We start from the raw sequence: 18,452 nt of genomic DNA, 5'->3' as shown, positions 1-18,452 counted from the left end.
GAAACATGTAATGATCCTTAATCCTTACACATAAAGACTTTCATTTTGAGTTAAATTTCTCACAAATTAAGTCTCTTTTCACATTCCCACCAAAAATAAATAGTAGGAGAACCTCAACTTCTGGTGTAACCCCGCAGAGATACTCCACCACCACAGAAGGATATGATAGCTAATTTAAAATTTTAATACAGAGCTTTCTCTGCTGTTATAACGCATGGATTGTGCAAAAACGTTCTGAAAAGCAGTGTTCGCTTCACTTAGGACCAAAATACAACTAAATGGATCAGTTAGAAGTAGTTCATTAGACATTAGTATGACATTAGACACTAGGGACACGAGAAGCATGTCCGATACTGCTATAAGGCCGGTAGGACAGTATAACTGTAGCGCTTACAACGGACCTTGAGGTTCTCCTACTATTTACTTTTGGTGGGAATATGAAAGGGGCAGCATTTGTGAGAAAATTAACTCAAAAGGAAAGTCCTTATGTGTAAGGATTAAGGATTATTACATGTTTCAAAAGGACAATGGCCTCAAAAGTATGGGTTTACTTCAAGAAATTCCCGTTTTTTCAAACAGGACAAGTCGAAACTCGATCAAGATCACCACATATTGAAACTTTATAGCTTTTCTGAGCATGTCATGGCTTTAGAATTCATAAACAGGACATAACATCCGGAATTTTGTCGCTACAGTTGTTGTATTTGTAGATGACCAATTTTTGTGGATTTTACGATCCAGAGTACGTTGGACTTGTCACTATAAGTACTATAACTGCCATTAAAGCCAATTAAAAAAACTCCTTATGATCTTAAGTACAGGGGCCTAATTATGTGATTCGATTCGATCGAGAATTTACTCGTGAATAAGTTTTCGACACGAGAAAAAAACGGCATGATAAGACTCGATCGAAATCACTGATCGAATGTTTCGAGAGTAACCGGTAATCGAACTATGTGTTCTTTGGGGAAAGTTATGAAGGTAGATGTCAAAAAATGTGTTTATTTCAAATAAAAAACTAAAAAACATAATTATGAATGAAAAAATGTAAATATTTGTGGAATTTTTTGAACAATACATTGAATAATAATTTCGGAATGAAGTTGTGCTAAGAAAATATGAAAATTATTAATGTTTGCAAAATTGTTTTGTCATTCTTGTTACAGATTGCTAATACATCTACCTTAATAATTCTCTCTCAAAATAAATGAGAGAATTTGGTGGGTGTTTTGCATTAGCCTCTCTGAGAGAGTATTTCCTTTGGTAAACAACGGGGGATGAACTATTTAAAATGCACCTTATTAAAAGTTGTTCACCTATAAAATAAAGCCTATTAATATTAAATAATTTTTTGTTTTGCAGAAATGCTTATTTTTTCAACTTATATTTTAACGACTGCAAACACTAATTTTTGGTTAATGATAGCATGCATATGTATTTATTTTAATTATAATTTTTTCACAATTTCTTAAAACGACTGAAAAGGACTTTTCCCAATTTCTCTTATTTTGTGTAAAAAATGTTCACAATAAGTGTGTCTGCGTACTCGATAATTTGTAATAATTATTACAAATTATTACTGAATGTTGTTTTTTTACACAAATGTTCAGTAAAAGAGAATGAATTGAGAAACTTGTTTTGAAATTTTTATTACTGAGAACTTATAATTTTTACTGAAGGAATTTTGTTCAGTAACATTTTGTAGCTTTAGGCAGTTGTCAAAAGTTTAAAATATTCAAATATCATAAACGTATATATTAATCAAATTGAAAAATTTTACTGAATGTTGTATTTTTACTTTTTTATTTTTTTCCTTTGAAAGAGTAGAAAATGCTTTACTCTCTAAAAAGAAGTTACTGAGTAATATTTACTGAGAAAGTACAAGGACAAACCTAATTATTTACTAATATCATTTTTCCTCTATAAACCGTCAATAAACAACAATTTTTTACATTTTAAACACAAATACAATAAGAAATCTTTCATTTTGTTTGTTTACGATAGGCCATTTGGCTACGAGAAATTACTCGCAAATTTATGCTCAATTTCTCGATAATTTTACTCGATAACGAATGTTGTCATCCCAACTTTGAGTACTCGGGTCGAAACAACTCGATGTCGAATCACGTAATTAGGCCCCTGATTTAGTTTCATTTTGTTCAAAAATATCAAGAATTTTTTACACAGTTCCACGAGGTTTCTCCGCTGTATACTAACTTTTGCGACATAAATTTTGGTCTTTTTGGGATTCGAACCGTACATTTGCTAATGTATGCAAATATTGCGCACTTTTAATTGTTATTAAGGAAGACAACCTTCTTGTCTATCAAATGAAACTAATTGTTTGTTGTTTTCAATAAGATATAGTGATATTTATCCCTAATACATTTTGGTTTCAACGGTGTATACTAACTTTTGCGACAGACTGTACGTCACCTTTTTACCACCTTCGCCCATTCTTTTTACAAGACTGTGACCCCTAAAAGATCCAAATCATTTTGGATGGCATCTTCAATAACCCAGTGGAATGGTATCTTAACAACCACCTTGGCATGGCATATTCCACGAACAAGCCACAATAGGAAGGATTAAATTAATAAAAAAAAGAGCATGTTTATATTATATAGCCTTTTGCAGGGTTAACCTTCTTGAAAATTGAGAAATTGTATTTAAAATCCATGAAATTGGTTCAAATGTTGAATAGGATCCGAATTTCACGAATTGTACTTAGCATTCATATGATTGGCCCTAGTGCTGGAGAAGAGATCGGATGTTTCACGTATTGTATTTATTTACAATTCTTGAAATTCCTTCCAAATGCTGAAAATGGGATCTTTCACAACTTAATTTGAACTAATACAAAAGATCCAGTGAGATATTGGCATCGCATGGAACGATGCAATATTAAACATTTTCATTTCTTTTTGCCATTTAATGACCTTTAAACGGTTTTTGTTCACTTTTTTGCAAATTGCGGAAATTCTTCGGGCGTAAATAAACAATTTTTACATATGTATGTATGTATCTGTCAAAACAAAACAAAAACAGCTGTTACAGATGTTGCCACATATCAAACATTTAATATTTTTATCAATTACCAAGTATTTTTAAAGTGGATTGTTGATAAAAATTATTTTTCGTTTTAGAAATATTAATTTAATTTAAAATAAATTAATGTTTTATAAAAAAAATTACGAATTTAGTTATTGCAAAATTATTTGTAAATAAAATAACGATATGGCAACGCAAATTATATTTTCAAGGGTTCACAAAATGCGGCACTATTTTCAATTTTCAAACTTGTGAAACCCTCTTCACTTTTTTCGCTCCTCCCTTGTCATTTGTGATAGGTCGAGACGTGAGAAGTGAGCTGCAACTCACTCGTGAGAAGCTCCCTACGTGAGTATTCATGATCGCTATCTATATTAAATGCAGTGATATGGATCGAAAATGGAGTGCATCCTAGCTGCGCGCTCTCTTGTAAAATTCATAGGAAAAGATGTACTCCAACGGCGCTTGTTCAGTACATTTGTAGTGATTAAACTGCATCCGCGGATGCAAACTTTTTGCTGGGATTGGATGTGTTTTCAGCTTTAATGCGGCAGCTAGGTATATTGTTGTTTTTCAAAAAACTTGGCATCACTTACATTTTTTCATGTGGCTGTTGTTTTTGACGCGTGACGCGGCCCACGACGGGCCGTATGTGTTTGGTCCCTTAGCGCCATTCTATCTCGAATATTTGGATTTTGATAGGTGGCGGATATTGGGCGTAATAGTCCACTTAGATATGAGTTTATTATCCGTATATAGAGCTTATTTTACAATAGATGGAGTCATCCGATAGTCCTTAATAATATGCTTAAAATCATGAAATTGATCTTATTAAAGAAAAGTTTATTTTTTGTATATTTTAAGACAAAAAAACTATGTTATTATTCAATACCATTGTTGTAAGACACTGCTATTTATTACTTAATATTTTATTATTCTAGATTATCTTTTGCTGCGTTTATGCCAACAATCATTGAAAATTGCGTCATAAAAAATTCAAATTTAGAAAAGCCACAACTTACATTGAGTTACTTTGTATTGAAAGTTGTGTAAGAAGCAAAACCATGAATATACAAAAACTGTAGAATTCCTAGATTTTGTTGATTTCATGACGCAAACATGATTGCTGGCCAAGTTTTATTGGTTTTCAAAAAATTACTTTGATGTTTTATCTTAAAGATTACTCTTATTGCAAAGCATTGGTGTGATCTATATTTCTTGTTCTTGTATTTTCTTCATTAAGTTATAGGTATACCTAAACTAAATTTAAGTTGTTGTTTGTTCTTTGTAGTAAATTGAGAGAATATGTATCAATAATGTGCTAGTATAGCATTAGTGGATTAAACTATATCTATAAAATACAATAGTTTGTTTAAATAGTTAAGTAGATTGGTGTATGAAGATATTTGCATCACAAATATCCTTTCCTTATTTCAATTATATGTTTGCTTATTTCTAGGTTTTGTTCAGTGATGAGTGGAATGTTTGGGTTGTTTTTATTATTTTTTGTTATGTTTAAAGGAGATACATGATTTGAGTTTCTAAAATTAAAATAAAAAATAGGTTTTCGTATTAACAATATATCGTTGGTATATAAAAACAAAATACTTGAAAATTAATCTCTACATTCGATAATCTCTATAAATTTTATGTAAATGCTGATAAATAAGAAAAAAAGCAATATAAAGTGTTTGAGTATATATGTACAATGTATTGATTTTATTTAGCTGCTGCATAAACAAAAATATGACATGTTTTAAAAGATTTTTGCAGTTTTTTGTTGGAAATTCCATAGTAAAAACGTCAGAGATGATGGTTTTATAAATAAATAAAAATTATCGGTAATACTGTGCGAGTTTAAAAGAAGCGATATTAAGTATTGTTAAAGTAGCATTATATAATATATTATTGCTTATAAATAAATATTAAATAGTTTACAAATTTAAAACATTTTCACATAAAGAGTCGTTAGAAAATCTATTGTCCTCAAATTGATTGTTTAATTTTGGTATTCACGCCACATATAAAAACATTGATATAAACCATAGAAGGATATATCAAAGAGGAAGAACAAACGGAATATTTTAATGGAAACATTAAGCCAACAAACATTATAGGTATATCAACATGAAATGATAATCTGCACCTGATTAAAAAAATGCGCATACCTTATAAATTATTACACATATTGCAATGGTAATGAAAAAATTAAGAGGAAATTTCAATAAATTATTGATACGGATTGAATTTTGTATATGTACTTAATCTCATGTTAATGGCCAAAATAGGGGACATACATAGGTTAGAGCATTAAATTAAAAATAAAAAAACTTGCTTGCAACAAAAATTGGCCCAAACTTGTAAAAAAAATATTTCTGTACCAGAAACTGCAAGAATCTACAAATTTTTATTACGATAAATTAGTAAGATTCTTGCAATTCTGGAACAGATCTTACGTTTTGAGAAGTTAATTATTGTTCAAGAGAGTATAATTTACAATAATATAGAGGTATATGAGGCAAAAAGAAACAATTCAATTTGCAACCTACATACATACCCAATTTTTCACGATTAGTTGTATCAATCATCATCATATAGGTATAAGCAGAAACTAACATTACTCTTATGTTAACAAACGAAAAAATTCTCAAACAAAACATTACACCGGACGATTGTGGCGCCGCTTGTGTAAATACAATCCCGCCGCTTGGGCAAATGCAGAACCACATATTTTACAAACATATTTCTTGACGGCATCGTGAATTTGTTTATGATTTTGTAGATTTTTCACCGATCTAAATGATTTGCCGCACACATCACAAGCGTATTCTTCGTCACTGTAATGTAGCTTATTATGTTCCATCATTCGAGACCGTGTCGAAAACTCCCTTGTACAGTTCGGGTAAGTACATTTATGTTTAATGACTGAGGGTGATTTTGACGAAGAATCTTCCGAATGATATGGTGAATTATCACCTGTTATCACTTCATCATTACTATCAGCCGGAGCAATGAGATTCAAATCTGGCAGCAGTAATTCATCATTATGCCTTCGCATATGTTCATCATAATTATTTTTTTCACGGAAACTTGCAGTACACAGATCACAATGATATTTCACCACCTTAAGTTGTGGATGTATTTGTTTGTGCCGATTTAATTGCTCCAAATCATTGAAACTTAACTGGCAAACAGGACAATAATAGTTGGATACACCATTAAAGCTACTGTTGTTACTGCCGCCACCGCCAACACCGGACGAAGACATTATTGGATTTTGGGCTTTGTGTTGATGCGACAACATATGAGTTTCCAGCTCACGTGGTGCATTCAATATCATGGGACAATGATCACACTTAAATGGTGCAATATCATTGTCCATAAAAGACATATTCTCATAATAGGTATAATTTGGTGTAAATGGTTTGCCAGCCATTTCACACACAATTCTTTCCTGTTTTTGCTTGGAATAATCGAATCTTAACTGAGATATTCTTTTCGATATCTGTATTGTGGTCACTTCTATGAATGGTGCAAGATCTCTGGCCATTTTCTGCAATGCTTCTCCCCGCTTCTCTTTGCTGCGATAATCAATGTGAAATTTGTCATAGAAACAGGGATAACTTTTCAAAAGTTCTATCAATTTGTTGGTTGATATGTCATTCCACAGGGCCGAGAAACGCCTGCGATAGACTGTTTCTTTTATAACAGCATCCGACATCTTCTGATTGCCACCATACATACGATTTAAAAAGAATAATTCCTTAAAATACCACAAAGTACTGATATTTGTCCTTTCCAAAGCCATACGATTACATTCACGTTTATAGACGGTACGTAAATTATCCCATTTACGTGTTACAGCATCTTTTGCCAACACCAAATTAAAGCGTCTCAAAAATTCGGCATTTATCCATTCAAGAAATTGGCTTCGTTTGACACGATCTCGAAATTGGGGATGATGATGATCCCAGAGGAAAGTATTTCGGCGGTAGGCCTCAATTAGAAACTGTATCATTCTACGATCTTTAATGTGATTGGTAACACCCGGACCAGCAGAACTCTAAGGAAGAGGAGAAGGAATTATAAATATGTATATATTGAATAGTTCAAAATAATCCTGGTAACAAGTTTTGGAAAATAATAAATAAACTAAAATATATAAATTGGCCAGTTATTTGTAGAAGTATACATATGAAATTATGATGACCTGGCCATAAAATGTAATACATATCCTTCGTTCATATGTCCTACTTAGGACAAATATGCTTTCACCTCATTCAATAAAAAACTGTTACATACACTTATTTTCTTTTCAGGATATTTTTTCTTCACATAATTTCGTAATCGAACACATTATTTAGAAGATTTATGGCGGCGCCCATGTAGATTCAGTCTGTAACTACCTCAAAATCGCAGTTACTATCTTCCATAGTTCGACATCTTTGGACGCTTTAGAATATTCTTTTTAGAATATTAGAATTAGAATATTAGAATATTATTTCTATAAGGCTGGGGAGCCTTTTTTTGCAATTTTTGTTTTAATAATTTTAACTTACATTGTGTAATATATATCTATTTTGTCTTATCTCTTATCTGTAAGTCATTTTGTAATATGAAATAATGTTGTAGTTTTTTGCTGTGTTGCGATGCCAATTGGCCAATAGGCTTCTATCGCAATGTATAAATAAATAAATAAATTTTAGAAAGATAGCTCCTTCTAAGACTCGACCTATGATGCCAATGCCGTCAGCATAATCAAGTAGCATGTTTTTTCGCGAAATCTCCAGCACGATATTTAACAGATCTCACGAGAGACCTTGCCTTGAAACTTCCTACCTGTTACCTCGTTTGCTACTGAACTGTTTGGAGAGGTTCTTTACTATTGCAATGCCGTATGATTTTAAGGGGTACCAAATTTCAATTGAATTTATTAATTCACATAAATGAGAAATTCAGTCATGGCTCGGAATACCTTTGAACCTAGAGGGCTGTCAAAATCAGCCTTATATTAGTGTTGGGCAATCTCGTTCATTGAGCGGATCGATCTTTTTCATTCCGTTCACCAAAAAGATCCGGTCGTTTACTTCGTTCGTTGGCTCTTTTTCGTTCAACAATACATTTGACTGTATTATTTTCTTTTGAAGTCGTTCGTTCTCTGCTGCATATGACTCCGTCGATCTTTTCACCGAATCGTTCTTTTGAAAATGTTCGTTTACGAATGACACAACTGTTGTGTTACTTGCTTGTTTGTGTGCTAATGGGGGTGGTTTTGTTTCTGAACGTAGTGGTGGTGCTTTTGATATGAAAGATCCAGATGAACGAATTATGCAAAAGAAAGATATGACCGATATGTGCTACTGAATGAGGTGAGTTACTGAGCGAGAGTAGCTCTCTGAATCATTGTTTGTTTTGTGTGGAAATTTGTGCTGCTTGCGCTAACGCAGCGTTTGTTTAGAGTTTGACTGCAAAACCAATGCTGTTAATTTTGTAAGCAGCAATGACTCACTCGTCCATCGGGGATCTAAATGAACGATATAAAAGAATGAGCTGGATACAAATCCGTTCGTTCTTTTCACGGAATCGTTCCTTTGAGCCGGTTCGTTCATGAACGACACAACTCTACCTTATATTCGACAAAATTTTGCTAGATGTCGAGTTGCATTTCTTGATTTTTCTACCTGATTTAAAACAAAAAAATCCAAGGAAACTAATGATAGCAATCCTTTGTCTTTGTCTACATTTATCTATGCTGTCGGTGATTAATGTACTGATCACAATAATATCGATTTTTCTACTACTGCCACCTAAACAATAGTTAAAAAGTGTCACAATTTCAGTAATATGTTCATATTTTTGTTATTGGGATCACAAGAATAAAAATAATAATGCTTTTGAAACCAAAATATTAAGATTATTTTTGACATAGCTCCATATTTTTAGGTTTGGTCAGGCATCTTTGATCAATGTGTTTTTCATATTTTCTTAGCAGAAAGCAATTGGGAAACAGCAGCGTTGGTATAAAAAATGAGTCCCTAAATGCTAAAGATAGTTGCGTTCAAGTCAAAATCTTCTTATATTTCTTCCCTATGCCTCAAGTCTGCTACAAATAACACATTTCTCCTTGTATTACTGCAAGTCATACTTACATCTAATAGAGATTCTTCCACCATGTCATCATAGTTTGCATCATCTCCACCTTCGTCGTCGTCTTCGTAATCCTCGTTATAACTGGAATACATGTCACTAACATAACTTGTATCTGCCATATAACTTGAATCTCCTCCGCCCATACTAAGATCTGGATCAACCTTTTCCTTTTTAACGCCACCATAGTAGCCATCAGCATAGCCACCATCATCATCATCGTTATTTAATAATGGTTCATTGCCAATTTGTGCCTCCTCCTGCAAAAAAGAAATTAGCATGTAGAATAAACAATGTTCAAGGATCTCCACCAAATACACATACATCACCACCAACATTCGCATCATCCATATCATATTTTTCTTCCTTTATCATAACCTCTGGAGGTGCAATTATTGGTGGATGGACATCTGTTAGATCTTCATTCCCATCTTCATCATGGCGACGTTTTCTTGCTCTACTGCCTTCTTCATTACTACATGATGATGAGCTGCTGCTAGTGTGTTTTGTTTGAATATGTTCTATGAAAGCATCAAAATATAGAAATTTTTCCGCACACGACGTACATTCTAGTGCAAAATATTGTTGATCATCAGTGGACCGAACTATTCCACATTGTTTTGTACAACGGCGAAATATTTCTTCATCGTTTGTGGGTGGATATGCGAGTACACTCATAATTTATTGTATTTTCTTTGTTGCTTTGGAATAGTTTTTACACAACTGGAAAATCTCTGTATAAAAAGGTTGTAGAGATTTTCCTGCGGGGTACATACGTATAAATTTTGTGAATTATTTTATAGTGTTTTTCTTTTAATTACTTTATTTTTTATATTATTTCCTTCACTTTTGATTCCTTTCGATGATTTTATACGCTTTATTTGGATAAAGTAGGGATACGTACGTCGACATTAGATTAATCGATTTTTTTAGTTTGAAACATCTATGCTAGAGCTGGCAAACCATCGATATTCCCAACATTAGATATTTTCGATATTTCATTTCAAAAAATCGATTGCTATCGATATTATCGTTAAGTTGTCATCACCATTAGTCCCAATTTACATTGGGCGAGTTTACTTGCGGCAATTGTCAGTTTGTAGATGAGAGAGGGTGCTGAGAGGCAAAGGGTTACCATATGCCTCACCTCTCTCTCTCCTACAAAATGACAATTGCCGCAAGTAAACTCGCCCAATGTAAATTGGGACTTAGGTCATGTTTATATTTGAGCTTTGCTCCTTTACTTTTTTTAAGGTAAGGGTGGTAAAAGAGAAAAGTGTCAAAATTGCTCAAAATTGCTCTCTCATGAAAAATTTTACCAGAAAAGTAACGGAACGGAAAATGGTAGATTTGGCAGCAATGTCAAAAAGAAACATAAAAAATCAATTTTCGTCTTTTATTTCACAGTTTTTAATTTAGTTTTGTCAGCGTTCGACTTTTTCTTCTGTTTTTCGTCCAGTTTCGTCGTTAATCGTCAAACAAAAGTCGAAAAATCAGTTCTGCCATTTTTACCTGCAGAAATTTTCCTGGTAGCCCGTGGTAGAAGAGAAAGCCATATTCGCCCTCTCTCTCCACCCTCACTCTCTTAAAATTGCTTCCAGTTTTGCCACTTTTCGGTGTTAAGGAACGCTTTGCAGGTTAAAAATGGTAACAAATGGTAAAAATGGTAACCTCAGGTAAGCAAAGGAACACAGCTTTGGCCTGTTCCTTTACTTTTGAAAATGGCAAAACCGGCAAAAGCAGTAAAACTTGTAAACTGCTCCCATATAAATTGTATTGAGTCAGAAGTAAAGGAACGCTTTTCGAGTAAAAAGTGGTAAAACTTGAAGATTCTTGAACGTAAAGAAACAGAGTTATTATGTGTGTTCGTTTACTCAAAATTTGTACGAATTGTTACTGGATGTTGTTCGTTTACTCTACAGTACAATGCAAAAGACCTTAAGCCCTGCGTACATAAGCTGCCTTGCCTGATTGCCTTGCTTTCCTGCTTCATTTCTGACATAATAAAAATAAAAGAATAAAGAAGGCCGGGCAAATTTCGAACTGGCATGCCCTTTTCTTTTTTATTCTTTTATCAGAAGCAAGCAAGGTAAGCAGGCAATGCAGCTTATGTACTCATCCCTTTAGTCGATTACAAGAAGTTACTGAACTATAGCCTACTAAAGCCTTTTGCAGTGTTAACCTTCTTATGCTTAGTTTACATTTACGAAATCCACTCGATTTCAACTGTCAATTCTTTTGCGTTTATGTCAAATGAAATCCAATGGATTTCATATGAGTTTTCATTTGACGTATACGCAAAGGAATTGACAGTTGAAATCGAGTGGATTTCGTAAATGTAAACCAAGTATTAATGAGGATTTACTTGACGTATACGCAAAGGAATTGGCATTTGACAGGACAGTTGAGTACATTTATTGATTGTCAAAAACCTAAAACTTGCCTGTGTGACGTAGGCGTCCAGACAACTGCAAAAACAGTTGTAAAATTATGAATGAAAATCGTCGATTTCTTTTTATTTTCCGTTGACATACTTTGTTTTTGTTCATGTTCTTTTGTTTTCAACACATTTCAATTATTATCTCACTTATTTTTACAAAAACGTCAAAAATTTGTTAACTCGACTGTCTGTGAAAAAATGATATACAGCTAGGAGACAGCCGACAAATGTGTGTATGTGTTAGTAAATCAGAGTTGTATTTGCAGACAGTCTGTCTTGTGTAAACGCCTAGTTAATCCGGTTATATATAAATGTACTACTACAAGCGATATAACCACATGGATGATCAGCTTTCTCAAACTAAGAACTTTAGTCATGGGCAGTGAAAGTCTTGAAATTTATAATCGATTACCACAAGGGAGTTGCCTAAGTCCGACCTTGTTTAATATATATACCCTAGGTTTACACGGAATATGTGATCAGTCCACAAGAACCTTTCAATTCGCTGACGATTTTGTCATTTTATCTGCACATAAAAATTTTGAAACTGCCAACGTTATTCTTCAAAATAAGGTTAATCAATTCTGCAATCTACTTACTGCTCTCAATCTAACTCACAACTCTGAAAAAACAGTTGCTATGTATGTGGCCAAAGGAGCCAGAAAAACTCCTCAGATTATGATTCGAGGCACTGCGATCAAATCAGTCGACAAGATAAAATTTCTCGGGAGACACATTAAAAATAGTCTCACCATCTACAATCACTATGAGGAAGTTATAAATTCTTGCACTACGACTTTAAATGCTCTAAAAATGATTAATTCTTATAAGCACGGACTGAATCCAACGATTTCTTTAAACTTAGCAAAGTCGCTCTTGTTCTCAAAAATTGAATACTCAATTTCATCGATGGCACACATGCCCAACTATATTAACAAAAAGATTACGACCTTTCAAAACCGAATATTGAGGAAAAATTTAGGACTAACGCCTTCGACACCTGTACATATTCTATACGCTTTAGCAGTCATTTTGCCTCCGGAAAAGAGAGCTCAATATCTAGCTGCAAAAGAATTATTAAGATTCAAAACCTTTCACAAGGAATCTTACACAAAGTTCACAATAAATGCGACCAACCGAACAAGCTTTGGTATAGTTTACAAGAAATTCGTGCAAATATTCGACAATACCATAATAACTCATCTTGAACCTACTGGGAGAAATACCACTTTCCTTCTCAATATTTTTAATAATGCAAAAAACACAATGCCCAAGGAATTGTTTAAATCCACTGTTATGCAGACACTAGAAGATTTCAAGTCAGTTGGTACCTCTATATGGGCCACAGATGCCTCTATTGGAGTAGATTCCACTGGTTGTGGCGTCTGCAACATATCCTCCAATGAGAATTTTCTCTTTAAAATTGAAACAAAAACGTCCTCTCTCATGGGTGAACTCAATGCCATCAATAAGGCCATCGATCTAATTATCGAAGATGAAATTGAAAAAGCTGTCATCCTCACCGACAGCAAGAACGCATGTTTGCTCATAAAGAATAATACTGCTCACAACTATCTCGCCAATGAAATAAATAAAAAAATAAATCACTCAAGAATAAACTCGCTCACGTTCTTTTGGATTCCATCACATATCGGCATCCCGGCCAACGAGCGCGCTGACTATTTCGCCAAACAAGCTGCCATTAATGGCTGTATCATACCAAATCTACTATCTCTCAAAGATGCACACTCCTCTATTTACGAACTATTATGGAAGGAATGGGTTAATGAATACAAAACTATATCCGTCTCAAAAGGAAATTACTTTTCCAATTTTTTCCCAACTCCTCCAAAAAGCTACTGGCACACTGGTTCGTCACTTTCTCCAGGAGAAATAAAACTTGTTAATCGACTCCTGTCCGGTCATACATATTCGAAGACATATCTGCATAAAATCAACATAGAAAACTCTTCCCACTGCGACATCTGCAATACACCAGAAACTGAGAACCACCTTATCTTTGAATGTTCAAAGTTTAACACAATTAGGAGCAATTTTGGATTCTTCAAATCGTACAACAACTTACAGGATTTACTTAAAAATCGTTCAAACATCATTCTAAAAGATGTTTGCAAATTCATCGCAACGGCTAATATCAACTTGTAATTACCTTATGGGTGCCTCTAAACAAATCAGCAGGCACTCTTTATGTCATTTCAACAACCCAAACCAGTACCCCATAACTAGCAGATAATCACATAAAATGAATACCCAACATCAAACAAACATCAGCCCAAAAAAAAAAAAAAAAATGTACTATTAATTTGGAGAAGAAAATGGCGGAAAAGTCAATGCTTTTCTTGATATTTTGCACAAGTAGTTAACAGAATACATTACATTTTACTTTTCCGAAAAATGTGTACGTGTGACTACTGACATACTTTCTCACACACACAAAACCGAAAAACAGCGAAATTTCTATTTATTTCAATGAATTTTATAGCTCATTTAGACTAGCCATAAATCCTCGACTGGATTTAATAAATCCAGTGCATTTAGATATACATTTTGGAGGATTTAAATGGCAGTCAGCTGATTTTTGTTCATAGCACAATTACCAAGGTAGATGCATCAGCCCATCTGAACGAATTTGAAACGTTAAAAGAATTTTTTGTAAATTGAATTCGTCTCAAAAAACACACGTCAAATTACAAATTTATTATTTAATACTGAAAATGTTAGCACATTATGCTACTAATGCTAACTAAAGAGCAAATAAAGAATTATTTTATCGCATTTTGTCCATCTAAAATAAATAAACGAATTATTTTATCGTTTACATCTCATAAATATTATTCTTGGTTGATTAATATCAACTTTGTTCATCAAAACAAATTTAATTTTTCCGCCTTGTTTACAAATTTTTACATTTTTAATTATTTTTAGTGTAGCAATTCACCGATGCATCTACCTTGTTTCTTGTGCCAGCTTGCAACTTTTCGTTGGCCTGTTCCTTTACTTCTGAAAATGGTAAAACCGGCAAAAGTAGTAAAAGTGGAAAACTGCTCCCATATGAATTGTATTGTGTCTGAAGTAAAGGAACGCTTTTCGAGTAAAAAGTTGTAAAACTTGAAGATTCTTGAACGTAAAGGAACAGGGCTCGTATTTTCTAGCAACTTGTTGCAAAAAACAGAGTTGTATACGAGGATTTATGCCAGATTTAAAACAAATCCACTCAATAGGAGGATTTATTTTTGTATGGGAAATCTGGTAGATTTTGGCTGGATTTAGCAAATAAAACCTGATAATGGGCTAAATCCGGCTAATGGTGCCATATCTAAATGGCATATTAGGTTAGTAGAGCTGGCAAAAAATCGATTGCACTATCGATAAAATCTATTATGTTTTAAAAATTAAATATCGATAGATAGTTTTGCCTATCGATATTATCGGAACAAAAATCCGCAACCTAAAATTCATTGAAATAAATATAAATTTCGCTGCTTTTCGGTTTTGTGTGTGTGAGGAAGTAGTCCGTAGTTACACGTACACGTTTTTCGGAAAAGTAAAATGCATTTTTATAATATTTTTATAAAATAAAAGCAATTGTTTATTCTCCTTTACATTTCTGTGAACTACTTGTTCAAAATGTCAAGAAAAGCATTGACATTTCCGCCATTTTCATTTCCAAATTAATGGTTTCAATGGTGTTGACAAATTAACGATAATATCGATAGCAATCGATTTTTTAAACTATTATATCGAAAATATCTAATGTTGGGAATATCGATGGTTTGCCAGCTCTACCCTCCACCATAGTATGGGGGTATATTAAGTTTGTCATTCCGTTTGTAACTACTCGAAATAATCATTGTAGGCCCCACAAACTATATATTTATTATGGAACAGCGTGCAATTCTATATCGACATAGCCATGTCCGTCCGTCTTTCCGTCTGTGGAAATCACTCTTGCGTCCGAACGGATTGACGTAGATGGCTGAAATTTTGGGACAATCTATTATATGTACGTAGGACTTTTGGTATTGAAACCGGGCTATGTAGATCCACGCTTTCGTATAGCCGCCATACAAAATGACGCGTGACGCGTCGTCGTTTTAAGGATTTTTGTCCCATTTTACCACCGAATTGGTTGTAATTTGGTATTTTGTGTCTGCAGAGGCCAAAAAACATTCTTACCGAAGTTGGTTTATATAGGTTCACGTTTGGTATAGCCCCCATATAAAGTACGCGTCATTTTTAAATATTTTGAATGTATTAGTCCCATTTGACAACAGAATCAGTTGTAACTTTGTATTTTTTGTTTCCAGAGGCTAAGAAACATTTCTACCATAAAATGTTTATATAGGTCCACGTTTTGATATAGCCCCCATAGGACGATATCTCCCGATTTTCGGTATTTTTAAGGTTTTGGCCTCAACACCAAGATGGCTGAAATTTGGTAATTAGTCTTCGTTGGAGATACAAAATTTTCCCCCAGAAATTTGAAGGTACCTTCTGATTTTCGGTATTTTGAAGATTGTGGCCACATTAATCCACCGAAATGGCTGAAATTTGTGGTGGAGGGTATAAAAAGTTCGACCGAACTTAAAGCTGAGTACACATTGTCAGTTTTGAATGACAGCTTTGTTGGTGCTTGCTAGTGTGGCCGTTCATTTTTGTCATTCATCATGCAACCACAAAATATTTTGTGGTTGCTGGACGGTTGGACAGTTATCGATAATTGCAAAAAATCGTCATTCAAAACTGACAATGTGTACTGTACTTAACGCTTTTCCTACTTGTTTTAATTTATGTTTATATAATAAAGTTCTTTGTATTCTTGTTTTACACAAATAATAAATTCATTTTATTTATTCTGGGATATTTCGCAATAGCTTGCATTTTTACTGCATCATTGGATTGATTAAGGGATGTTTACACTATCTATGAATGTCATATGAGATGTCAAATTTGCTACCTGTGAATGTTGTGCACATACAGGACAATCATGAATTAAAATTCCGTGCGGAATTTGTTCCCTTTCCCCAATTTCACATATTTTTATTTCCATATTTATGTTCAAAAAGGGAGTGTTTTTTTCGATTCGGCAAAAATATTCCATAATTAAATGATCCTAGTAGTTTTCAACGTTTTAAAATAACGACTTTTAAAAGAATTTCACTTTTTAAAATTATTTTCCGTGCGGAAAATTCCGAGGGAAATATTCATGATTGCCCTGATAGTCCCGGTCCACACTAGAGTGATTTCATTGAAAAAATTTCATGAAATTGTGCGTCTCTAGATCGACTTCCATAGTAGAGTAAAATCATAAAATTGCTGCAGTGAGGAATTCGATTTAAGAACGCCTAATTTCATGAAATTTTTTAATGAAATTCACGCTAGTGTGGACCGGGACATAGTGTGACCACTATAAAAATTTTCATCTACCAACTGATGTGGCAACTCATATGTACATTTTTCATTTAGGGAGCGCTCTATTCGCCCAGCAAACCAAATGTCTGATGTCCCACACGTCTGAACAATTTCGGAAGCAAAGTCGTTCAGATTTCGTTCCGATTTCTAAACGATTTTTCGGATGAGAAATAGTTCAGATTTTGTACCAAAATCGGAACGAATGTCGGAAAGAAATTTCCTTTCCGAATTTCCCAAGGACTTTTTTCAGAATTCGTTACGAAATCGGACCGAAATCGATCCGAGGTCGCTTCGACATTTCGTTCCGAAATCATGTCAACCACTTCATACAACTTTCGTTAAGATATCGTTACGATTTCGGATCAGATATCGGACGTATCGTCCGAATTTTGTTCCGATTTCGTTACGATGTTGGTACGATTGGTTTGCTGGGCGACCATGTATTTTCGTATGCAGTTGAGAAATTAATTGTTAGAAGAAAACAATTTTACCAAAAAATGAAGGAAATAGGTAAAGAAAACAAAAATGTGAGTGCGATTAAAGTTTTTAACAATATAAATTGTGTTAGTGTGATTTATATTTTGTGGTCATGTGAAATTGTATGCTAGTGTGAACGCAAAAACTAGAAGTGGTATGGACTTTGACAAACATAACGGATGTCGAATGGATAACAGAAGTGACATTTCATATGACATTGATAGATAGTGTAAAACACCCCTTTAAAAACACAATCCAAAGACTGCATTTAAATTCAATCCAAAAGACTACATAAAAAGTTGTGATTTGGATCGAAAACGGAGTGCATCCTAGCTGTGTGCTGTTCCCAGCAAAAAGTTTGCAAATACTTTTTACTTGCGATGTTATCGAACAGGCCTATTAATTTAATCCCCAGCAAAAAGTTTGCATCCGCGGATGCATTTGAATCACTACAAGTGTACAGTACAAGTGCCGATGGAGTACATCTTTTTCTATGAATTCACTTATGAATTTTATAAGGGAGCGCGCAGCTAGGATGCACTCCATTTTGCTTCCACAGCACACAGCTAGGATGCACTCCATTTTCGATCCAAATCACAGCTTTTGATGTAGTGTTTTGGATTTATATCCATTGCACCCGGTTTCATACACAACATTGGATTTATCGTCATTTATTAGTTTTGCCTTTGTTCGACTGAAAAATTTATTAGTGGTGTTATTGCTTCTAAATGCCAGTTGGTATTGGTCGTTATTATACAAATTAGATTTGTAAACCCTTTCTGAGAATCCTGGAATGTACGTAGATCTCTTGTACATTTTTGGTTCCTTATCTGTGTGGTTTGGTTTCCGTGTTTTTACTTGTTTTATTAATTCACAGATAGTTTTGTTCGGGAAGTCATTCATT

General features: G+C 33.8%; 1 protein-coding gene across 1 annotated transcript; it reads right to left on the bottom strand.

Annotated features, from left to right (window-relative positions):
- Positions 1-3,873: 3,873 nt before the first annotated feature.
- On the bottom strand, positions 3,874-10,134 carry LOC141397306 (uncharacterized). Its single transcript, XM_073973433.1, has 3 exons — positions 9,523-10,134; positions 9,201-9,458; positions 3,874-7,114 (listed from the first exon to the last, which is right to left on the bottom strand). Exons 1-3 carry the CDS (start codon positions 9,874-9,876, stop codon positions 5,711-5,713), a joined length of 2,016 nt encoding a protein of 671 aa, XP_073829534.1. The 5' UTR covers positions 9,877-10,134; the 3' UTR covers positions 3,874-5,710.
- Between the last annotated feature and the right edge of the window lie 8,318 nt (positions 10,135-18,452).

Source organism: Musca autumnalis, unplaced genomic scaffold (assembly GCF_047663935.1).
Source record: "Musca autumnalis isolate F117 unplaced genomic scaffold, ASM4766393v1 scaffold_3, whole genome shotgun sequence".
Taxonomy (NCBI): Eukaryota; Metazoa; Arthropoda; class Insecta; order Diptera; family Muscidae; genus Musca; species Musca autumnalis.
Note: the sequence above shows the minus strand (reverse complement) of the source record. Positions and strands in the feature narration are given on the sequence as shown.